At 43.8% G+C, this 25,447-nt stretch overlaps 1 protein-coding gene across 3 annotated transcripts in view; it reads left to right on the forward strand.

Annotated features, from left to right (window-relative positions):
- Nucleotides 1-301: 301 nt before the first annotated feature.
- The window catches only part of TMEM117 (transmembrane protein 117), a 214,840-nt gene continuing 189,694 nt past the window's right edge, over nt 302-25,447 (forward strand). For 2 of the 3 annotated variants that reach the window (XM_082239739.1, XM_082239741.1), the window contains exons 1-2: nt 302-418; nt 8,345-8,639. In XM_082239739.1, coding sequence (XP_082095865.1) covers nt 8,363-8,639 — 277 coding nt within the window. In that variant the 5' untranslated portion in view covers nt 302-418; nt 8,345-8,362. Of the gene's footprint in view, nt 419-513; nt 783-8,344; nt 8,640-25,447 lie in introns of those variants that run through there. The other variant, XM_082239740.1, reaches the window with a different exon arrangement.

The following is a 25,447-nucleotide window of genomic DNA, read 5'->3' on the forward strand; positions in this document are numbered from 1 at the left end:
TCCTCCGGCCGGGCCTCTCGTGCGCCCTCGGCGCGCCCAGCTCTCCAAATCCGAGATGCCCCCGGCGGATGCGCGCTAGTTTCTTCCAGCGAGGCCTGGAAAAGGAAGGCGAGAAAGAGAGGCGAGGGAGCCCGGATTGCAGCCGCAGCCGGCCTTGTCGCAGGGAGCGAGCAGCGAGCGACGGATCCGGCGTCTGCGGGCCAAGCGATCCTTGGAGACGTCCTCCGGGAAAGCCCGCTAAGGGCAGCGGCCCGAGGGACGGCCCCAGGGCGTGGGCTGCCGGCGGGCTGCGCTCCCCCGCGTCCGCCCGCGGGATATTTATAGCCGGCCGAGGAGGCGACTGTCTCGCCTGGCGCCGGAGCCGCGCAGGGAAGGAGAAAGGCCGGCCGTGGAGGGCAGCGTGCCAGCGCAGGACGCGGTGAGTCAAGTGCGCGCTGCCTCCGCGGGCGCCCGCCCCTTCCCCACCCTCCCACTCCGCGATCGCGCGTGTTAAAAGGGAGCGGGGGGGGGGGGAGCCGCGGCTCGGCCCTGCTCGGAGCGGCATTGGGCTCAGACGGGAGCCCCGCACTCAGTGGCTGAGTTTCCCACGCGAGAGGGGCCGGGGCTTAAGACTGCGAGGGAGCCCGGGGCGAAAACGTTTGGGGTTATGTAGCCGTGGGAAAGGCACTCTGCACGTGCTCGCTCCGAGGGTCCGGCGCTGAAGATTGGATCTCAACCTTAGGGGTGGCTTGTTATTATTCTTTGCGGGGTGGGTTATCGTCAAGAAGGTGATACCGCAGAAGGTAATTGTCGCTGGTATATTTTTATCCCACCTCTTGTGTGAAAATGGTGTTTGTGTGTTTGTGTGGAGTGGGGGGGGGGTGTTGATGCACACTTTCTAAAAATATGCGTTTGGTAGGGGAGCGGACATCCCCCTCAACCCTGTGACTGGAAATAGTATTCCTGGAATAAATTCAAAAGAAACCTGCGTTTCGGTGCTTGCGTGTTGATGAGCCCCTCGCCAGTAGCTTTGAACCTCCACTTTACAATGCAGCCCGCCCCCTACATCTGGGGTTGCTCGCTTCCGTGTTCCTATAGCCCCTTAGCAGGTTTGTTTTTAAAGCCCCATCGTTGAGAGGCTTCTCTGCCTCGCGCAATGTTTCTTTTCCAAAATGCATCCCTAGCCCTGAAAACACTTACCCCTAATCCCAGATGCCTGTGATTGACGGGTCCTCTGTTATTAGCCTTGCATGACCCAGAACCGAGAACAGGCTTGGGGGCAAGTTCTTGTTGGAATCAAGCTCTCTTTTTCCTTTACCCTTTTAAAGTGAGAATAGGTATATGGTTAATGTAAGGCTCAGACTTGTATCATGTCCATTAGCTTTGCCTCCTCTTCTGTTTAACGTGCCTTTTCTAGTGTGTCCTATTGTAAAACCCTGTCGTATAAACCTGGCATAATGCTAACTAGGAAACACAGTTGGTTTGCGTTTGCTTATTTTTGTAGTGTTGTAGGAACAGGAATAGAGATGATGTCTCATAGTGGCAGACGACATGGCTCCCAGTTCAAATCTAACAATACTTGACATCTGATCTTCCTTTCAGTCCCTCGTTTGAAACATGGGGATATCACTGTCCTACTTTACAGTCCGGCTGTATGTATTGCTAGTATAAGGTATATGAAATCAACTATATGAGGGACAATGTGTGCTATATATCAGGGGCGGCTAATATATGGCCTTCTGGGTATTGCTGGATGGGCATCAGTCAGCATGTCCAATGGTTAGGGATGATGGGAGCAGTAATCCAACATCTGTAGAGATGAAATTCTCCAACTGCTAGGCTGCATAGTTATCTTTCTCCTCACTAGTGCCTTGATATCTAAAACCCCACAAAAGTATATTTTTGTTTAAAAGTTCTTTTAGAGATCAAAATGATGGTTTTAAAATTATGGCTTTCTTGTTTTGATCTTAGTCCCATGAGTCTACTTCCCTTGCTCATATACACACTGAATAAATTCATTTATTGCCCTGACAGTAACTTTTTCACAACATCTAGGTAACTTTCTGAATTATTTAGATAAGATTTGGTTATATAGTTGCCTGAAACATCACCAATTGCTCATGTTAAAAACCACTAGTGTTGTTTAAATGATGGCAAATACTGGATCCAGTGATTTATAAAGAGCGCTGTTTGCTTTCACACTTGTCACCAAACAAATGTTGCAATTATCTCTGGCATTTCTTAAATCTTGCTTTTCTAGTTCCTGTGACTTTGACACAATTGCATTGTTGCCAGTTACATTCTTTAAGAAAGATCTATGGGTCTATTTACTGGAACACCGTTCTGGAAAAACACACAATAATAGATGCTTTGTTATCTTTATCAATGCAAAATGAAGCTGCAGAATGAACTGGCTGTGTTTTTTTTGATGGAGCAAACAGTATGCTCAGTTTTAAATTCCTTTACTGAAGTTCAGATTTCGCAGACCTTTATTTTTAAATCAGAATCCTAAAGAACAGTACAATGGAATGCATGTCTGTGGAATGTATTCTTTTGCAATCAGTTTAGGTTTGGATACAATAAACTGATTGGTACGCATCAGCATTGATGTGTACGAAAGCCCCCATAGTTTGGCTGCAGAGATTGTCCTCTTGCTAACATTGAGCCACAGTTTCTGTTAAGCAATCTGTCAGACCATTGATTCTGTCAACTGTCTACTACAGAGAGAGGGGCTCTCTGGATGTTGCTTGATTCCAGTTCTCATCAGGCAATGGGGGTGAAGGAAGTACCGGTAGTCGTCCACTAACATCTAATGGGCCGTGACTTTGGCTTTCCAAGCCTGGCAGATGTCTTTTCCAGCCCTGCCCACCTAAGATCCATTAACTGGGGATTCCAGGTATTTTACCTATTCCTTTATTCATAACAGTCTTTGCTTGGAGCCACAACATTGCTGTTTCCCCTATTCAGTGTTTTGGATTTGGGAGACACTTCTTCTCCTGTAGTAGTGCGTACAACTCACAATAGTTGTATATTCATGTTGTGTATATATTTTTGTATTTATATCACTGTTGTTTTTGTATTTTATTTGCATTGTGAATTTAAATTGTAAATGGCCCGTGTGCCCGTTTACAACCCAGCAGAGCTATTGTGGGCCCCACAACCACCCAGCAACTGAGCACACACAGAAGAACGTAAAGTGAGCCTACAGGATCAGGCCAATGGCTTATTTAATCCAGCACCTTGTTCTCACAGTGGCCAGCCTGATACCCCGGGGGGGGGGATCTGCAAGCAGGATTTGAGCCCAGGAGCACTCTTGCCCTCCTGCAGTTTCCAACAACTGGTTTTCAGAAGCATTACTGCATCTAGCCATGGAGGAAGAGCATAGCACACCAGGACCTTTGATATTGGCAACAGAGTGATTCTTTCAAGCCACATTTCAGTGGCTGGGGAGGGACAGAGAGACCCCAGGAGTGCCAAGAAAGACCTCTGCGGGCACTTGTGCACTCACTGATGCTGTCCTGGCGGACCCCCCACTTAAGCTGTCTGATGTGATGCATGAACAATACTAGATGGGAGGAACAGAAATTATATGTTGCTGTTGTGCATGGTGCTCAGTGTATGTCTTTATTTTTTGAAAAAGCACACCACTCTAAAGTGGAACCCAAGGCAGCTAACAACCTGATAAGAAATGTAGGGATTGTAAAAGTTAAAGCAATGCACAGCACAGTTCTATACCTGCCTACGGGGGCAAACTAACAGGGGGTAGGGCTGGATTGGGTAGTGGCATCCCTCCATCCATCTCTGCTGGTCTTTACTTGCAAAGTGAAACATTGAGCCTCTTGGGCTTGCTGATTGGAAGGTTGGTGGTTCGAATCCCCATGACAGGGTGAGCTCCGTTGCTCTGTACCAGCTCCTGCCAACCCAGCAGTTCGAAAGCATGCCAATGGAAGTAGATAAATGGGTACCGCTGTGGCGGGAAGGTAAATGGCATTTCTGTGCACTCTGGTTTCTGTCACGGTGTTCTGTTGCGCCAGTAGCGGTTTAGTCATGCTGGTCATATGACTTGGAAAGCTGTCTGTGGACAAAAGCCGGCTCCCTCGGCCTGAAAGTGAGATGAGTGCTGCAACCCTATAATCACCTTTGATTGGACTTAATAGTCCAGGGGTCCTTTACCTTTAACTTGCAGAGCTCCACATTGTGCAGCAGAGGAAAGCCCTGAAGTTCTGGGATGTTCCAGGGTTTTCCACTGTTCCAAACAGTTGCCCAGTGGCCCCATAGTTGCAAGGAGGTCCCATCTTCCTCTGTCTTGATGGGCCACTTCTATGTAGACAGTGCTTTCTGAGTGGCAAAAGTCAGACTGCATACACACACACGCACGACACATTCCATTAAACTTTCTTGAAAACTGAGCTTGCCCCTTTCTTTTAATTTGGGATGGAGCTGTTGCTCTGTCTTTGCATTTTCTTTTATGAGTTGCTTTTTGATGGTTTTATGGTCTGTTATTATTTTATGGTAAGCTGTTATGGTAAGCGGGAGGCAGTGGAGGACAGAAGTGCCTGGCGTGCTCTGGTCCATGGGGTCACAAAGAGTCGGACACGACTAAACGACTAAACAACAACAACAACAACAAGCTGTTATGAGGGCCCTTGTGGCTTAAAAGCCACCTATAAATTTAAATGTATGCCTCTTCTAAGGAGGAAAAGCCTCTTTGGCATAAGGCATATCCTTTATCCCAATTCAAGCATTTTACCCATGGGTAAATAAAAGAAAGGAGAAGGGGGAGCTGGAAGCTTGCTCAGCTCACAGAGGCTGTGTACACACATAACATTTGAAACACACGGGAGTGGTTTGTACCCAGGGTTTTTGCATTGGTACACACCATCTTTCAATGACTCGGGTGGCACTGTGGGTTAAACCACAGAGCCTAGGACTTGCCGATCAGAAGGTTGGTGGTTCGAATCCCCATGACGGGGTGAGCTCCCGTTGCTCAGTCCCAGCTCCTGCCAACCTAGCAGTTTGAAAGCACGTCAAAGTGCAAGTAGATAAATAGGTACCACTCTGGCGGGAAGGTAAGCGGCGTTTCCGTGTGCAGCTCTGGTTCACCAGAAGCTACTTAGTCATGCTGGCCACGTGACCCGGAAGCTGTATGCCGGCTCCCTTGGCCAATAAAGCGAGATGAGTGCCGCAACCCCAGAGTCAGCCACGACTGGACCTAATGGTCAGGGGTCCCTTTACCTTTACCTTATCTTTTGATGACATCATTTAAAGCAGCAGCTACATTTTCAAACTAGTGCACAGCAGTGGTCTCTATTCCCCTGTAACTAGTGCTATTTTTCTAGAAAAAGAGGTGCCAGAGCTCGCCATGAGCACCTCCCTCCTTCTCTTAGAATCTTAGAATGGCAGTGGCGCCCACCCAAGAGGTGCCGGAAAGTACCTGAGAGGTGCTAGAACTCAGTTCTGATGAGTTCCAGCTGAAAAACAGCCCTGCCTGTAAGCCTTAGCTCAGTGTTCAGGGTTGGATTCAGTGCTGTGAATATTCTTCTTATATTACTTTCTGGTTCAAGCCCCCATCCAGGAAAGCTGAGACTCCAGTTTGGATGTCTGAGGAGCAGCCTTCCCACAACATGCCCCCTACTTCTAAGCTACATGCAAGCAGTGTTATTTCTTCAGCTAAGAATAATGGATCAAGACGAGGTTAACAATAGAGGGAGAAGTACACAAATGGGTGGGAACCTCCATGTACTCAGCTGCAGATCGCCCCCTTCGGAGGGCATGTGGGGCAGTGATTTGGGGAGTGGAGGAAGAACTAGCACTCTGATTCCCAAGATCTCCACTCAGATATGTCTTGTAATTCATTCTTAACATCATCTTTTAAATTCTTAGCCAACAATTTGGTTTTATTCTTGTTGATTTTGAGACCCACTACTTCTCCAAAATTATTTATTTCATCGAGTCCCTTTGGGGTCGATTCTATTGGATCTTCTTCTGATATCATCACATCATCTCAAAATACCTTTAGTTTGTATTCTCTTTGTCCCACTTTTATTCCTTTAATTTGTTGATTAGTTCTTATTCTTTGTGCCAATACTTCTAAAACTACTATGAACAATAAGAGTGATGGCTGGCAGCCTTGTCTTGTTCCCTTGGTTATTTTACAATTTTCCGTCAATAAATTACTCACCATCAGTTTTGTTGATTGATCTGTATATAGCACCTTCACTCCCCTTATACAAGTGTCCCCACATCCCATTACTTTAAGCATAAAATTCCAGGAGACGTTATCAAATGCTTTCTCAGTATCCAAAATCATCGTAAATTCTGCTCACTTGTGAGTATAACCTTTAATAGGGCTGTCCAGAATGGTTCTATCTGGAGCATTCCTAATATTGTCACCTTGGCTCCTGGCATTCATTTAAAGTGAATGTTACTAAGGAATGCAGATGCCAACAGTCTTAAGGTCTATCTCAGTTGAGTCATTCATTTACTGGTATACTGTGCAGCTATTAAGAGAAGTCCAAGGTGATTTGCATGAAAATCTGTTCTTAGACTATAGTGAGATGCTTGCTTCTAGGTAAGTCTGCAACATGCAATTGAGGATAGCTTTTTAAATCACTCGATTACAGGGATTAGTCAGGAGATATAGACAGACAGATATATAGATAGGTTGGATCTTGTCACCTTCAACTTGCACACCTTTGAATTCAACCCATTATTTTTAATACAAGTAACTATAAATCCTGTTGATGATCAGCACTCCATCTATGACACATGCATCAATTAAAACACGGGTGGGGACCCTATGGTCACCATTTTACACATTAGTATGGTTGGATGTGTTTTCAAGTTTCCTTCTGTCTGTCTGCACCAGTGGATGGAGAGGGGGCATGGATGACTTCATATATGTCCTATGTTTTCAAATTGAATCAAAGCTGTTTTAGGGAAGACACAGCATTTCTCAAAGCTGTTTTAGGGAAGACACAGCATTTCTCAAGAAACTACAGGATAGGTGTGGGTTGTGGCTAACACTGTGTGTTCACAGCTTCACAAACCTGTGGTGGGAGCACACTGGATGTGAAGCACACAGGAGGGTGTGCACAGCTGAGGTGTTGCAGGACTTCATCAGGCCAAATCAGTAAGGCCAGAGGTTAAGGATGATGAGGGTTGTATCTTTGGAGGGCCACAGGTTCTAAAACCAAAGGAAGTCTGCTGTTTGCTTCAGACCCATTGCTTTTATTCTTATGCAAATTTAATTGACAAATGCATCAGTTAATTAAAATATTTGTGATTCACTGTATTCAATTATGCTCACTCCCAGCCTAAATAAACACCCTGGAGTAAGTTATGTGATCTCAGCAGGACTTAGTTCTGAGTAGACATGCAAGATGTCTTGACTTGGGTGAAAATCCTGCTTCTGTGTGCTCGTCGGAACTTTTCTATTAGTTGAATATTGAAGCATTTGCATGCATGAGGCTTACATTGCCTTGGAGCCTCTCCCACCCTATTTATGTAAACATGGACCCCAAATCCAGAGTAGGTTAGTTGTGTTTAAGTCCCATTGAAATCAAACTGGTTAGTTGTGACTCATTTTACGACCCATTGATTCCAGTGGAACTATAGTCCTGCTGACTTCCTTTGGACCTCCACCGTTAATCCAGAAAAGAAGTGAAAGAGCTAGAATAACAGAATTGTGGAGTTGGAAGGTTTCATCTAGTCCAGCCCTCTGCAATGAAATGAGAATGAAAATTCTGGCTTCTGTGGATTCCATATCCATCTTCCCTATCAATTGAAGCAATAGCTGCTCTTTGCCTAAATCAGTGTTTCCCAAACTTGGGTCTGTTTTTGGACTACGAATCCCATCATCCCTGATCACTGGTCCTGCTAGCTAGGGATGATGGGAAACAGCTGGAGACCCAAGTTTGGGAAGCTGCTGCCCTAAGTGAATGAAAGTGCCTTTAGTTAAGGGGTTCCATTCACTCTTGTCAGCATTCGCCAGTGTGCCCCCATTGGAGTTGGTGAACAGGGTCACACAAATAGGCAGCCAGTTCCAGAGCCTGTTTAAAGAGGATAGAAGCTGGGGTGGCAGGGGGAAGTGATGTATAGTGGGAAGGGTCATAGCTCTGTGGTAGAGCATCCGTTTTGCATGTGGAAGGTCTTGGGTTCAATCTCTGGTATTTCCAGGTAGGGCTGGAAAAGACTTCCTGTCTGAAACCTTGCATGGTCACTGCCAGCCAGTGTTGAATGAATTGGCCTAGATGGGCCAATAGTCTGTCTTCTAACGTTCTGTTATAGCCCTTGTAAGACTATAGCATAGTGCAACATCCAGTAACACAATAGAACAAATGCCTTCTTTGCTTTTTGCATGCAGGGGCTCAAGGGTCTGAGGATGGCCAAAGACTTCCGCTACTACTTCCAGCATCCATGGTCCCGCTTGATAGTGGCCTACCTGGTGATCTTCTGTAACTTCTTGATATTTGCCGAGGATCCGGTCTCTCACAGCCAAACCGAAGCAAATGTCATTGTCGTGGGGAACTGCTTTTCTTTTGTAGCCAACAAATACCCCGAGGGAGGAGGCTGGAGGTTTTTAAAAGTGTTCCTGTGGCTGCTTGCCATCCTTACCGGACTGATAGCTGGCAAGTTCTTCTTCCATCAACGCTTGTTTGGTAAGTTCCACGATGTGCTAAAAGCCTGTGTTTTCTTTCTGCCTCTCTGTGAGATGTTCCCGTTTTGCACCTTTCAGGTTGAAAAGGCAGCAAAGCAAAGTGAAAGATGATGGCTGAATAGGATGTGTTGCGCAGTAGTGATGAGTCAGTCAGATCATCAATCTTGATGACTATAAGCAAAATAATCTTTCAAAGAGTGAAGGCACATCTGTTTGGTCTAATGAAGAGGGCATTAACTTTCCTCGCCAAAGACATGCTTCAGGGCACTTTCCTCACTGTCTTGATGTATTTGTGAAACACAGCCTGGATATTACGATAAGAGCATGGCTTTGTTTAATGTGCTTTTTTGCATTTGTTGTAAGCATGCATTCTGTACCGGGAGCCTATGTTGTCCATTCCATCCAATCCATGGAGTTGTGATCTGAGCTGGATTTTCCAGATAGGACTGACTCTTTGCAGTGAGATCATTCTTATGAGGATGACTTAAGAGCTGGGATAGCTCCGTTGGTAGAGCATGAGACTCTTAATCTCAGGGTTGTGGGTTGGAGCCCCACATTGGGTGAAAAGGGGGTTGGACTAGTTGACCCTTGTGGTCCCTTCCAACTCTATGATTTTGCAATTCTATGACTTGTTCTCAGGAATAAAATCTAAACCAGTGTTACACAACAACCATTATGTTATTCCAATAAGCATTAATTAAAACATTAAAAAATGAAGACTCAGGGGAGATGGCTAATGGAACCACGAGTGTGATTAGCAATAATAATAATAATAATAATAATAATAATAATAATAATAATAATAATTTATTTGTACCCCGCCCATCTGGCTGGGCTTCCCCAGCCACTCTGGGCGGCTTCCAACAAAATATTAAAATACAGTAATGCATCAAACATTAAAAGCTTCCCTAAACAGGGCTGCCTTCAGATGTCTTCTAAAAGTCTGGTAGTTGACATCTGGTGGGAGGGCGTTCCACAGGGCGGGTGCCACTACCGAGAAGGCCCTCTGCCTGGTTCCCTGTAGGTTTCAACCAGATTACATTTGCTTCATGTAGACGTCTGGACAAAATGTCCCTGGAAAAAGTTGAAACCACCCTGCTTCCTTTCACCATCAGAAAAACTCTGCTCTGAGATCAGGAAGCTTGCTTGGCAGTCTGGGAAGGCCCAGGTTCAAATCTCTTAAAGGTAAAGGTAAAGGTACCCCTGCCCGAACGGGCCAGTCTTGACAGACTCTGGGGTTTGTGCGCCCATCTCACTCAAGAGGCCGGGGGCCAGCGCTGTCCGGAGACACTTCCGGGTCACGTGGCCAGCGTGACAAAGCTGCATCTGGCGAGCCAGCGCAGCACACGGAACGCCGTTTACCTTCCCGCTGGTAAGCGGTACCTATTTATCTACTTGCACCCGGGGGTGCTTTCGAACTGCTAGGTTGGCAGGCGCTGGGACCGAGCAGCGGGAGCGCACCCCGCCGCGGGGATTCGAACCGCCGACCTTTCGATCAGCAAGCCCTAGGCGCTGAGGCTTTTACCCACAGCGCCACCCGCGTCCCCTTAAATTCTCTTACCTTCACTCAAATATAAAGCCCACTGTCTGACTTTGGTCTGGTCACCCTGTCTCAACCTATCTTAAATATTTGAATTGTTGTGAGAATAAAATGTGGGGATGACATGGGACTGTATATGGTACCTTGAGCTCTGTATGTATGTCCGTCAGATGGGCACCCCATCGGATTATTTACTGTTTGGCACCAACACATATGTTCACCTTAGCAAGTGGTGATGCATAACATTCTATCTCGAGGTGACAAAGACTTCTACTTTTAATATGTGATTGGGCATTGGTGTGTGGCAAAATTTTGTTCAACACTTGATGCTTATGGCAGCATTTGCCAATCTGGTACCCTCCAAATGTTTTAGATGAGAATTGTTGTGGCTGATGGGAGTTGTAGTCCAAAACATCTGGAGAGTATCAGGTTGTTCAAGGCTGGCTTATGGAGTAGTTATATGCAGAATATCATAAGGTGTCCTTGACAATGATAATCTCTTTCAGTCCACAAATGTGTCTAAGTCAGAGTGTCAACATCTGACATTCCTGTTGTGTGACACAGGGTGTGGTCTTTTTTCAAGCTCATCTGATCCCCATCACCCCAGATATCCACCACACATGTGTATCCTTTGTGAAATCAGTGGGAGCAGCCCCCGAATTGGCTTCCAGGTTCTCTGTACAGTGGTACCTCGGGTTACATATTCTTCAGGTTACAGACACTTCAGGTTACAGCCTCCGTTAACCCAGAAATAGTACCTCGGGTTAAGAACTTTGCTTCAGGATGAGAACAGAAATTGTGCTGTGGCGGCAGCAGGAAGCCCCATTAGCTAAAGTGGTGCTTCAGGTTAAGAACAGTTTCAGGTTAAGAACAGACCTCCGGAATGAATTAAGTACTTAACCCGAGGTACCACTGTATATACATTGGCGAAAGAGGACTTTGGTCATGCTAACTCTCGTAATCTTTACCAAACAAACATGGGTCAGATCCTGTTTTTAATATTTTAAAGGTAAGGAGCACAGAAATACCTCTCAGATTACATGTGTATCTGAGTACATAGCTTGTGTTCGTGACCTATTCCTAGTCCAAGCTGAAGTCAGATCTGGTTCAGGTGGTGAATCAGTCTATATTTATATTCTGCTCAGTCTGATTTCCCAGACCCCACAGCTATTCGGTTTCATTGTTGACATCAAGAGGGAGACATCACTTGAAGCAACTGGTGGTTGCACAGAGGGAAGCGCATTCCACAGAGCAGGGGCAACAGCAGAAAATGCCCATTTCTGGGCCAGATTTGGGGTGCTGGTAGGGGAAAGAGAGGGAGGGGAAGTTCAGTTTTGTAAGTGGAAGTTTTGTGCAAATGGGCAACGGTGTCGGATAGAACTCCTCATTTTGCCTGTGGGACTCAAGCTGTATTTGCATATTTTACTCCCTTGTTACCCTCCCCTTGTCTTACCCATTGTGTAAATTAGATTGGAAGTTCAGGCAGAGGGCCTTTTCGGTGGTGGCGCCCGCCCTGTGGAATGCCCTCCCATCGGATGTCAAGGTGATGGAAAACTACCTGACATTCAGAAAACATCTTAAGGCGGCCCTATTCAGGGAAGCTTTTAATGTATGATATTTTAGTGTTTTTTGGTTTCTGTGGAAGCCGCCCAGAGTGGCTGGGGAAACCCAGCCAGATGGGCGGGGTACAAATAATAAATTATTATTATTATTATTATTATTCCTTGGGGGTGGAGAACTATCTTTCTTTGCTTATATTATTTTGTAAAGTGAACGCATACCCACAGTGTTTTTGATATTTTGTTGGGAGTCGCCCAGATGGGCAGCATATTATAATTATAATGGAATATGGAAAATAAATATAATATTTATTTACTTTTCCATAGCTTTCTTTACAAGTGAAACAAAATGTCTATAATTTCAGATTTTCTATTGCTCAGTCCTCTGGTTCATAGGGATTCTCTAGTGCCAGAAATTTACGAGAGAGAGAGCCACAGCCTTGCAAATGCTGACTTAACACCATTTTTGCTGAAGCACTATCAAATCCCTGGGAAGATGTAAACATGCGTAAAGGTGGAAAAAAGCTTAAGTAAGCTTTTCCTCACCTTTGCTGACTAATTTGCCTTAATGTACTACTGTGTGTGTGTGTGTGTGTGTGTGTGTGTAGAGACACACCTGGGCCAAAAAAGATTTCTGTTGCACATTTTAATATATTAAAAACTACTAATATCCCATCAGTAAATAGAATGGTTTTAGATTCAGAAGGTGACCAAGCTAACTGGAATCACAATGAAACATAATTTGGCCTCTGGAATAGGGGGGAAAGCCTTGGGTCGAAGAGGCAGCTGGTGTGCAGCAGACTTTTACGACTTGAAAGTAAACAGCATTTGTTTAAGGCTTTTAGTAGAAATCCTCATTGACACAGGAACTGGTGCGATTTCCATTCGCTGAGCTTATTTTCCCACCTGTTTATGAAACTGTGCCATTGGCTGCACTGAGACAAGGCAGGTCTAAAAAGCTGTACACATTTTTGCAAGCAATTTCCCCTGATGCAATGCATGTTAGTGTGTTATTTTCATCACCCTCTAGCATCACATTTGTATAATGCACGTAAAACATTTATATTTGCAGCTGTATAGCTGAGTCCTAATATATTCCTTTTTATGAACACTTGGCCCTAACATATGTATTTTTGTATGAAACTTGGAGAAGCGTGAATTTCAAAGGAAGGCTGAGTTTTGGTTCTCATGATACCTTGAAAAGTGCAAATTCAATAAGTTTGCTTTTAGCTGTTAACTGAATTGAGTTTCTCCCCCATCGCTATCTGAGGGCAGCACATTGGCCAGCCCCACTATGATGTTATAAAGGCTGCCAGTTTGCAATAAAGCCTTGATCACGTTGATCAGATGCTGAAGAAAGAGAAGGAGACACAAACAGTGTATGCAAGATTGCAACCGTAATCATTAAAGTGTACAAATGCAGAGCTATTACAGATATTCTCTCTGAGAGTAGAGGTCAAGGTATTGGAATCAAAATTGGAAGTTGCTCAAGAATCGATTCTAACCATAAACAATCAGGGCCTAGGAAAACTCTCCAGTACGACTTCCATCCAGCAACATCTTAAAAAGAGTCATTGAAAAAGGATGCACATATTTAAGTCTTCTCTTTTTCTTTGCCACATTGCCAGGGGGAGAGTCAGATGTGTTCAGCAGTGCCTTGAAAGCAAAATTAAAAATGTAACTTTGAGGAGAGTGACCCCTTTGTTTTAAGAGAAAATACAGAACATTGGGAGAGATGTCCTTTTCTTCATGAACGCCATGAAGTGAGTTATGTATGAACTCACTTTACATTTGATACTTTTTTAAAAGAAAAAGCAACCGATGGATACATCAGGTTTTCATGTTCTATAAATCACCTTGAACTTAAAATGTATCTGTCAATTTTGGTTTTCTCATTTCCCCCCAGCCTTAAGGTCAGTTCACCACATTTGTGCATTAGTTAAAAAATAAAATAAAATAAGGTTCCCATGAAAATTAATCAGCATTTTAGCATGCTTTTCTCCTGAATTTCACTTTTTTTCTTATCTGGCTTCCCTATTCCTTTTTTTATTTTATAAATGGGTATTATGCCTGCAACTAAATTGTGTCACCCTCAGGTGAAATGTGGCGTTTATTTGAAAGGCATTATGAGACTGCATAATAAGAGCTTGCGAAATAAATGTCAGAGAATATTGAATGTAATAGATGCCTTGCTGGGTAGGCAGAGGGCAATTAAGCCAAGGCAGCAAAGCTCTGGACGCTGACAGTACTTTCTTGCAGCTGACCGCAGAGCAGATCGAAGCAGGATGAATGGATGCCCCCAACACGGTTGATAGCAACCCCTTTTTCTGTTTCCCTCCCCCCCTCCCCCCGCCCCCAAGAAACAACAAGGCATAAAAAGCAATGGAGCCAATTGATGGGTCTTTTCAAGGCTTGTTTCTGCATGGGGACAAGAAATGCTTTTTTCAAATCTAATTACTGTTTGTGTGATAGATAGATATACATAGATAGATAGAGATATAAAGTGTGTGTGTTAGATGTGAAAATAAATGTGTATGAATTCATGTGTCTCTGTGTGTGTGTGTGTGTGTGTGTGTATGTATAAGAGAGACTGTCTAGGGAAGTTTTTTAATGTTTAATGCTCTATTATGTTTTTATGTGTATTGGAAGCCACCCAGAGTGGTGGGTACAGATTGGCAGGGTAGAAATAATACATAGGTAGGCAAACTAAGGCCCGGGGCCCGGATCCGGCCCAATTGCTTTCTAAATCCGGCCCGTGGATGGTCCAGGAATCAACGTGTTTTTACATGAGTAGAATGTGTGCTTTTATTTAAAATACATCTCTGGGTTATTTGTGGGGCATAGGAATTCATCCATTTTTTCTCTCAAAAATATAGTCTGGCCCCCCACATGGTCTGAGGGACAGTTGACCGGCCCCCTGCTGAAAAAATATGAATGGATCCCTTGTTATCTTGGAATGGCAATGGCGCCCACCAGAGAGGTGCCGGAACTGTGTTCCAGCAAGTTCTGGCTGGAAAAAAAGCCCCGACTGTTGTTGTTGTTGTTGTTGTTGTTGTTGTTGTTGTTGTTGTTATTACACAAGCCCCTTTTTTGCATTTGCCCGTCTGGAGTAAAACTGGTTCAGAATTTAATGTCAGTGAGAAACTTGGCTCACTATAGGCTTGTAGTCCTATACCAACCTACCTACCCGAGAGTAAGCCCATTGAATACAATGGAACTTGGTACCAAGAAACCATGTATAGGATTTCTCTGCTGTTGTGCCTTCAATAGTTCAAAATTAGTAGCCAGTTATATTGTTCCTTTTGGCTCTCAACTGTTTGGAAACTCAACTGTTACCTAATAATAGCAATCATTTCTGAAGAATGCATGTGACGGAAAGCTTTAAATAGTGGCCTAATCATAAATACCTGAATTGACAATCAGCGGCTGCATGTGGATTCAGGCTCATCAGTTTCCAGCTGTGGTTTATAGCCAGTTTATTGAAAGTTGCCTTGGACCACTGATGATGCAAATGTAGGCATCTAAAAATAGAGAAGTAAGCAGCCCTTCCATAAGCGCCTTTGATGCTTTCCCATTTTTGTTAACAACAGAATAATGTAGACGTGCTGGTACTTCCTTTACTGAATGCAGGATTTTTGGGGCAGGTCCATATTGCATATTTTGCCAACTGGGTAAGATTTCTGTGTTTTCCATTCACATGGAAATGGGCAGCTCCGTTAAACATTTTGAACTGTCTTACAAGAGAAAAAGCCCTTCCACAAAATTAAGTCTTGACTCCAACAGTCCCATTGCAGTAGAAATGACAACTCATAAAATCTGGCTTAGCACTTGCAGACAGCCAGTCAGAATTGCAACCAAAATAGATTCTTAGTACCAATCCTGGAGAAGGCACTTTCCAGGATTTCTGAAGGCACTTTCCAGGATCCTGGAGAAGGCACTTTCCCATCGCACCTCAAGCTTCAGGGCCCCCAAAATGTAGGTCCACCACTGGCTGAAGGGATGGGTTTAGCTGCGTTTGTTCTAGAAAGCTCCTATGGTACCAAATGCTTGAACAGGATTCCTATGTAAAGTGAATCCTTGTAGACCTCTTCGATTCCATCAGCTTCCTCTCTTCCAGGTTCACATTAATTATCATCATCATCATAATTAATTTATTATTTATACCCCACCCATCTGGCTGGGCTCCCAACAAAATTAAAAACACAAGAAAACATCGAACATTAAAAGCTTCCCTAAACAGGGCTGCCTTCAGATGTCTTCTAAAAGTCAGTTGTTTATTTCCTTGACATCTGATGGGAGGGCGTTCCACAGGGTGGGTGCCAACACCAAGAAGGCCCTCTGCCTGGTAAATAAGGATGTGTGTGTGTGTGTGTGTGTGTGTGTGTAGGGGGTGTCAAATGACATGATACATGGGAAATCCATAATTAGATCACCTGGTGACATTTTCTTCATCTTCCACAAGCAGCAGAACAGGATCCTGATTGAAATTAGGGCTGTGATACGGGGGAGGAAGCAGTCTCATCATTTCCCCTCTTTCCAGGGCCCTGATCTAAATCAAGTGGATAGCTTCGTTGGTTAGAGTTTGGACACTTCTGTCCATGACTTGAATCCAAATTGTCCCTCGCAAGAATTGCTGCTAACACTGCTTCTGTTACTTTGGGAAAAGCTCAAGTTGCAGATTGATGGAATTTACGGTAATTGGACCCTTAAAGAAGGCAGTAACAGGACTGCCCACCAGAGGGCACTGAATACACAGTGTGAATCCATTGCAGCCCTCACTCGAGGGGTTTTGTTTTTCTAACTTGGAAATAATCTCTGAACGTTGAAATAATAAATGTCTGAAAAAAAGTCCCTAGGTGGGCCTTGATTCTCTTGCATCTCCTAAAGAGTTGGAATTGAATTTCATGGAGAAAAAAGTAGACGAAAAGGAGTCTTTTCACCTGAATGTGAAAATGGTCAGGACTTCAGTTGTGGATCATATTGTAAAAGGTTGCAGTCATCTGTGGGAGTAAGTCCCATTATTTCTGAGTCAATATGTGGCTAGATTGTACTATAAGGTTGTTGAGAGATACAGTTCCCTGAGTCACTTAGATTTATGTTTCTTATACTCTGCTCTTTATCCTGCCTTCTCAAGGTGGGTTACATGCAACTTAAAATAGTGAGGAAGTCACATGGTACATCACAGCACTAAGCCTGCAGTTAGAGCATCAGACACGGGTGGTGCGGTGGTTTAAACCACTGAGCCTCTTAGGCTTGCCGATTGGAAATTCAATGGTTCGAATCCCCGCAACGGAATGAGCTCCTGTTGCTCTGTCCCAGCTCCTGCCAACCTAGCAGTTTGAAAGCACACCAGTGCATGTAGATAAATAAGTACCACTGCGGTGGGAAGGTAAACGGCATTTCCGTGCACTCTGGTTTCCGTCACAGTGTTCTGTTGCACCAGAAGTGGTTTAGTCATCCTGGACACACGACCCGGAAAGCTGTCTGTGGACAAACGCTGGCTCCCTCATCCTGAAAGCAAGATGAGGGCGGCAACCCCATAGTCGCTTTTGACTGGACTTAACCGTCCAGGTGTCTTTTACCCCTCCCACACTTTTAGAGCATCAAACAGCAAGCAAAGCTAACAGCAAAACTTAACAGGGAGTGATATTCTGAATTCATATTCCATCGGTAAATGCCTGTGCAAAAAGATGCACCGTGGCTTCCTGGTGAAATGTGTACAGGGATGAAGCCAGACACACCTTGAAGCATTCCACAAGTGGGTGTTGGGCACCACAGAAAAGACCATCTCCTGCACAGCTGCCCTTCGAACCTTGAAGAACAATGGATCTTCTAAAAGGGCCTCCCTTGCAGCTCGTAACAGCCAGCCATAACAGTCAGATATTTAACAACAACAACAACAACAACAACAATGTATTTATTATTTATACCCCACTCATCTGGCTGGGTTTCCCCAGCCACTCTGGGCGGCTTCCAACCGAATATTAAAAACAATGCAGCATCAAACATTAAAAACTTCCCTAAACAGGACCACCTTCAGTTGTCTTTTAAAAGTAAAATAGTTGTTTATTCCCTTGACATCTGCTGGGAGGGCGTTCCACAGGGCGGGCGCCACTACTGAGAAGGCCCTCTTCCTGGTTCCCTGTAACCTCACTTCTCGCAGTGAGGGAACTGCCAGAAGGCCCTCGCGCTGGACCTCAGTGTCCGGGCAGAACGATGGGGGTGGAGACGCTCCTTCAGGTATACAGGACCGAGGCCGTTTAGGGCTTTAAAGGTCAGCACCAACATTTTGAATTGTGCTCGGAAATGTACTGGGAGCCAATGAAGATCTTTCAGGACCAGTGTTATATGGTCTCGGTGGCCACTCCCAGTCACCAGTCTAGCTGCTGCATTCTGGATTAATTGCAGTTTCCTTCAAAGGTAGCCCCACGTAGAACGCATTGCAGTAGTCCAAGCGGGAGATAACTAGAGCATGCACCACTCTGGGACTCAAGCCATTAAGGGTTCTATGTGTCAGTGTGCATGCCGTATCTACCATGCATAACCTAAATCTTTTTGTTTAAGCTCTTTCTCCTCCACAATACATCGGGACCTTCAGCCCTCCTCTCCTCTAAAATTAAAATGGCATTCCTTGCTAATGGTCAGGCTGTGTGCGGAACTACAGTCCTATGGCAACCTTCTCTGTTTTGCTTCCTGAGATTGCTATGGTGCTGCCAGAGATTCCTTTCTCTTCCCATATTCCGCCCACCCCGTGTTTCTGTGCCAGCCTTTTTTCTTGTGCAGGAAGCCATAAGGATCAGGCATGTGTTAAAACTGCACATCTAGTTTGGGTTGTTGGCAGTTGTCAAATTAAAAGGAAACAGCTTGGCTACCCTTTGATGCAAAATAGGATTTGTGACATTCTGTTTAGATATTTTGCAAGCTCTCAGCTGTTGCTTAATTTTGTAAAAGAATGGGGTGGGGGGACAGAATGTGAAAATATTTTTTTAATACATCGATGAAACAAGGATGCCCCAAATCTGGTTGCGAACCTGTTTTTAAGTGGAGTAGAAATTGCAATGTTTTGGAATAGCATCGGTATTATAACTCCTGTTATGAGTGCTTGGCTGATGACAGATTTGGGTCCCATAAAGACATCTCAGTGCTTTACTTTCATGTTCAGATTGCAGGAGCAGAAAGTGTAGAAATAATGTTGCCGTTGCAAACACTTGGGATTTCCCTCCCCATGAAATCACCTAAGGGGAATGAATCTTTTGGGCTCTTTCCATTAATTCAAAGGAAGGAGAAGCATCAGGATTGGGAAGAAGTCACAGTTCAGAGGCATAGTGTCTGCTATACCTGCAGAAGGTCCCAAGTTCAGTCTATCTGAAATCTACAGGTACATTTGGGAAGGACTTCCTGTCTGAAACCCTGGAGAGTTTCTGCCAGATTTCTCTCCCCAGACACAAGAAATCTTTCTGGACAGATCTGTGCCCACAACATGACATAGTAGTTAAAGTGTCAGACTAGGGCAAGAGTATTGCATGTCGAGGTCCTCAGGGCCACCCCAAATAACTCACAGAAATTTTGTTTAAGGTTTTTGGCATAATTTTGGCCACAACTTTATTAAAATACAAAAAATGTGAGTGGTTGCTTAGGCATTGGTTGCGATTATCTGCCCCCCAGTGGGGGACAGACTGACATTTCGCAAGCCTGTGAAAGTCAGAAAAGGGGAATACACTTGGGGGTAGCGACGGAGCAGGGAACCTGCCCTCAGCCATCCCCAAATGCAACCAGGGGCTCTTGCGTGGCCCTAGCCCCTTGACAGGGTTTGGACAAAAGCAATAGTGAGCCCCTGTATCCCTTTAACGGAATCCCTTGCAGCAGCAGCATTAGAGGGGCAGGCACAGCCAATCCATGCCCCTCAACCAACCAAACCATAAACCAATGCCTAACCGCAACCTTACAAGTTGTGACGATTTGCTACGCAGTAGGCAAAAACCAAATGGCCCCAGCCAATCAGCCAGATGGACAAAATTCCTACCGGGCCCCTGCCCCAAAAGCAGACAACCCCATGACAGGCATGGCAAGGTCAAAGCGAACAACCCTAATTAAAGGCGGGGTGATGGGCAATCCGATGCACTGGGCAAAAAGAGGAAGCTCTATGCCTCGTGCAGGGAGTTTTAACATTTCTGGCTGTCAATCAACAAATGGCAGCATTAACGTCTTCCCAACAACAAGGGAAGCCCAATCACAACAGTGGCCAAGGATCAATTAGCCTGCCCCACAACTTTGGAGTGTCCTGTCGGCCCCCATCGCAACACGTGCTCTCCATGAAGGAGAACACGTTTTGTTAGCCCAGAAATGGAAGCAAGAAGAAATTCAGATGAAAGAAGAATGGCAGACGAAATTAATGGACTATGCAGAATTGGATAAAATGACAGGAAGGATTCGAAACCTGCGGGACCAGAGATTTACAGAAGATTGGAAGAAGTATATGAATTATCTGAAGAGCAACTGTAATCAAAAAATTACGCTAGTAGGACTACAAGAAGTTTTGTAAGGAGAACTATACGAAGTGTTACAAAGTAGAAAGAGATAGAGATATTGGTTATGAGTTTGAAATGTAATAGGGAAAATAAGAAATGCATACTAAGAGATTAGATTGGAAAATTTTCAGACAGGACTGATGGAAGTGGAAATTTTTTTAATAAGATGAAAAAGTATGTTTAATTACTGTTGAAAATGATATGTTAAAAAACTAATAAAAATTATATATATAAAAATAAAGTGTCAGACTAGAATCTGGGAGAACAGGGTTCAAATCCCGACTCAGCCGTGAAGCTCACTGGCTGCCTTTGTGCCAGTCACTGCCTCTCAGCTTCACCAATCTCACAGGGTTGTTGTGGAGATTGAGTGAGGAGGAGGAGCTCCTTGGAGAAAAATGTGGGATATAAATGAAACAAATAACAACAGCGACTGAGGGAGGGATACTTGGTTCCGTAGTCATTATTGTTTTAAGGTGATTGTCAGCGGTTCGAATCCCTGTGACGGGGTGAGCTCCCATTGCTCGGTCCCTGCTCTTGCCAACCTAGCAGTTCTAAAGCACGTCAAAGTGCAAGTAGATAAATAGGTACCACTCCAGCGGGAAGGTAAATGGCGTTTCTGTACATTGCTCTGGTTCGCCAGAAGCTGCTTAGTCATGCTGGCCACATGACCCAGAAGCTGTTCGCCAGCTCCCTCGGCCAATAAAGTGAGATGAGCGCCGCAACCCCAGAGTCGGTCACGACTGGACCTAATGGTCAGGGGTCCCTTTACCTTTACCTTTAGCATAAAGACACTGTATTCCATATAATGTTTAGATTTTTCTTTTCTTTTCTTTAAAAAATGTGGTTGATTACCGGTACTGGGTTTTGCAAAGTTCAGGCTGTAATAAAAACTTTCTAAAACAAATACTGGCAAAAAGTTATTGAAGTGATTCAGTTGCCTCGCACAGCCCAAAGGAAGCGCTGTGGAATTAATGTCCGCCTCTTTGACTTCCTCTGAAAAATGCTAATGGACTCTGGATTAAAATGGTTGATTTGATTGAAAGGTTTATGTTGCCTATATAAACAATTCCAGTTGCTTTCCCTAAACTAAACTGGCAGCACATTGATTCAGAAGTAAATCCCGTTGGGTTGCATTCAGCGCTTTCCTTCTTCCCATGTAGCAGGAGTTCCCTTTCCTTGCTTCTCCCCATATGTGTAGGATTGCCCTATAAATTAATTTAAAGCATGGTATGTGGATCTCTTTAGCATCCCTCCAAAAAAGAACTCGGTATTAGTTAATTAGAGCATGTTAGCTAATAGTGAGATCCAGAAACATTTGACTAGCGCCTGCCAACTTTGTAAGACAATCCCAGCGATCTCTACGGTTGCCGTATTCTGCAAAGTCATGCGAACAATGGCAGGACCTGTGCAACACATCTCTTATTTGGAGACTGTGTTGACACTGCCTCTCGACTGCATCCGCTAATTGTTCTTTTCTTGCAGGGAAATGGGAACGAGCTCATTTCACACTATTTGGATGTGTCAAATCAAACAGAAATGAGTAATATTATAATGAAGCACTTAAAAGCCCCCTGTTTGCAGATTAAAATATGGCTAGGTAAATATGAACAGATGTCGGGTGCCTTTGGTTTGCAGGGAAACAAGTTAATCAGGGTGACATCAGAAATAGTTGTGTGCTGCTGAGTAAATGTACATTTTTAACTCCTCCAAATATTGTCTGTGGGGTTGTGAGAGAGGCCACAGTTGGCCAGTTATCTTTGGATATCATCCTGTCTGACCATGTAGCTGCTCACTCAAGTGCCACATGTTAGCTTTTGCTGCTGAATGAACGAGTCTTTACCATTGTTAGGGTTTTGATCTTGTTATATATAGAGAGAGAAAGAGAGAAAGTTTTTAACTATTTTATGTATAAATCAGTATGAGATGGTGGTTAAGAAGATGATTAATTGTAATATTATTAATAATGAATAATAGTAATTCTTCTGAAACAGGCATGGACATTGCTGATGTAAACGAAGGTAGCCATTTGTGGGCCACATAGCAGTGATCAGGAAGTGATCTATTTATCATCTATCTATCTATCTATCTATCTATCATCTATCTATCTATCTATCTATCTATCTATCTATCTATCATCTATCTATCTATCTATCATATCTCTCTCTCTCTCTCTCTCTCTCTCTCTCTCTCTCTCTCTCTCTCTCTCTCTCTCTCTCATCTATCTACCTATCTATCATCAAGCTATCTATCTATATCTATCTATCATCTATTTGGTGTTTTTCTGCCCTCTTTCTTGGGTACAGAGTGGCTTCACATAACGAATCATTAAAACAAACATCTGAAATAAACATGACCAAGCAAGTTGCTTATTTTTCAAATTTTAATTTATTAAACGAAGGTAGCCATTTGTGGGCCACAAAGCAGTGATCAGGAAGATCTATCTATCTATCATCATGTATTTGGTGTTTTTGTGCCCCCCCCCCTTTCCTGGGTACAGAGTGGCTTCACATAACAAATCATTAAAACAAACATCTGAAATAAACATGACCATAAAACCACTATATTACACACACACACACACAGCACAGAAGTTAAAATAGCTAAAGGGGGAAACCGATGAGAACTGATATTTATATATGTCAACTGTGGGGGCAGACCAGAATCCTCTGGGAAGGAGTTCCATACTCGGGGACACCACTGGGAATGCCCTGTCTCACGTCAAGCACCATCTTCTGATGATGATGGGATCAGGGTACCTCCTACGGATGGTAACAAACTGGGCTGGCTGGTAATGGGGGAAAATCTCTGCCAGGCAGGTCTCAAGTAGGGATAAGGGAGAAATTTGATTCAGTCAATATCAAAAGGTGAACCTACAGAACCCATGCTTTCTGAAACAACGCATTAACTGAAACAGAGCCACCCATCACTATTTACACTTCTTGCAATTCTTCGGCTGGGTATTGAATACAAAAATGCATATACTAGGGTAAATATGGGCATATAAATACACGCATCAGTGAAAATAACATACAGAAATGCATTATCTTGGGGGAAATTACTTTGCAAAAATGTGCACATTGCACAAAAATACATATGCTAAAATACTGACACATTTTCATGAACACTTTTAATAAAATCTTTTGCAAATGGATGCAGAAATATGGAGAACTGAATTTTAGATTAGGACAATGAGAAACTGGGAAACCAAAATGGGCATATTTATATGCTAATAGCATCCTGTCAGTCGACTTTTTTTGACTTGGAGAGTCCTGAGTATCTGTGGTGCACAACCATATTGTAATAACACTGACTGCTCACTAGCTCTTCAAGTCTGATGCCTTTTGTAAAGATCTGTGATATCTCTTCTCTTTAAATTATCCATTCTCTTTCATTTAAGATGTCAAAGCCATCTCAAGTCAAAGTCACCAAAGCAAGGTTTCTCTGTAGTTAGCTTGGTCCCCCCCCCGAAAATACATGTTAAAAACACCTCTCTTTGCTGAGTAAGTATCTAAAAATAGTCTAAACAACAGTGGCTGTGTTTGCACAGTAGAGTGAATATGGTTCTAGGAAAGCAGTGACCTTTTTGTTATTTCTTTTTTTTTTTAAAGTGAACCATGGAGTAGCTATGTAAATCCTGTGTTAGCTAAACTGTAAAAATATAAAGCCATTTGATCAACAAGATCACTAGCTATTTATGAAAGTAATTACTGATCTGAAATGTGTGACTCATTAGCAAAGGCTGGGATCTAAAGAGCCACGTGGGGGACTTTTGCACATGCAGTGAAGCTCAAGCTTGCTTTCTGAAAATGGCTGCATATACTACCTTTTAAAGGTTGCTTTGAAGCCCAGAAGAACTTTGGGATGTTCTCTGATGCTCCTCATGGAACTGGCTCACAAAGCACAAAAGCACCCACCTAGTTAAATCAACGAAATCAGCTTCAGAAAAATACCGGTCCAGCTTCATAAGTCAAGATATGAACAAGACTTATGCAGTTGCTTCGCTCTTCCCTTCACAAGAGCCAAGGAGTCTCAAGTTAAGAATAGCTCCCTGTTGTGCCAGGTTGATGTCCTTAAGGGAACTGGTTGATGTCCTCCAAACAAGTGAGCATATGAAACCATGGTTGGTTTCATATCCAGGCTTCTTTGGAAGTTGCTTGACATAGTTTCCTGGTTTAGACATAACAAGAAACCATACTAACTGATTTTGCTTGTTTACATGAGGGAAACAGCCAAGTGGCTGTGTTGAGGTGGAGATGAGGTTCATTAATCTCTTGGCTTATTTAGCTGAGATACTGTTGTCCAAGCATGGCCAGTGCATCCAAAATAAAGACATTCTGTGTGCATGTGATAAATCTGAGGAACACTGGAAGTTGAGACAGACCATTGGTCCTTCTAGCTCTCCAGAGTTTCAGGCAGGAGTCTTCCCAGCCCTGCCTGGAGATACCAGGGGTTGAACTTTGGAACTTCTTCATGGCAAGCAAATGTTCTCCCACTGAATTGTGGCTGTGAATCATTTGCAAGTGATGACTTCCCTTTCCCAGTTTTCCCATTGACTAAGATACATAATACTTTGGGCACACAGAGCTACACATGAGTAGGGAAAAGAAAGTAATAATGGCATGAATGGAACAGCTCCTCCCACCAAATATGGAAATAAATAGGGTAGTAAATGGACTTGGTGGGAAGCTCCTGAATTCTCATAAAACACACTGGATTAAGAATATTCGGTCGTCTTTAGTATGAACCTGTCTGCTCACTCTAGATCACCAAGCAGAGTTCTGCTTCTGGTTTCTAAGCTATTTAAGCCTAGCTGACAGTTGGATAGAGCATAACATCCAGTCTATCCAAATGTTTGCATTGCAGGGGGTTGGACTAGATGACCCTGGGGGGTCCCTTCCAACTCTATAATTCAATGAAAGTTTCCTGAAGAAGAATTAACAGGCTAGCTCCCTACTGGCTTTTATAGGATCTGTAAAGATTTGTTTGTTCTATAGGGCATTTGAAGCTGGTTAGGAGATCTTGGGTTTGATCTGTTTCTTCCTGGTGCTTCTAATGTTCTTTCTTTCTTTCTTTCTTTCTTTCTTTCTTTCTTTCTTTCTTTCTTTCCTACTTCTAATTTTTGTAATGACATTTTTATTGTGGAGTTGGTAGCGACAGTGTGTTTATATTGCTAACCATCTTA

This window comes from Podarcis vaucheri, assembly GCF_965113315.1.
Source record: "Podarcis vaucheri genome assembly, chromosome: 10".
NCBI classification, from domain to species: Eukaryota; Metazoa; Chordata; class Lepidosauria; order Squamata; family Lacertidae; genus Podarcis; species Podarcis vaucheri.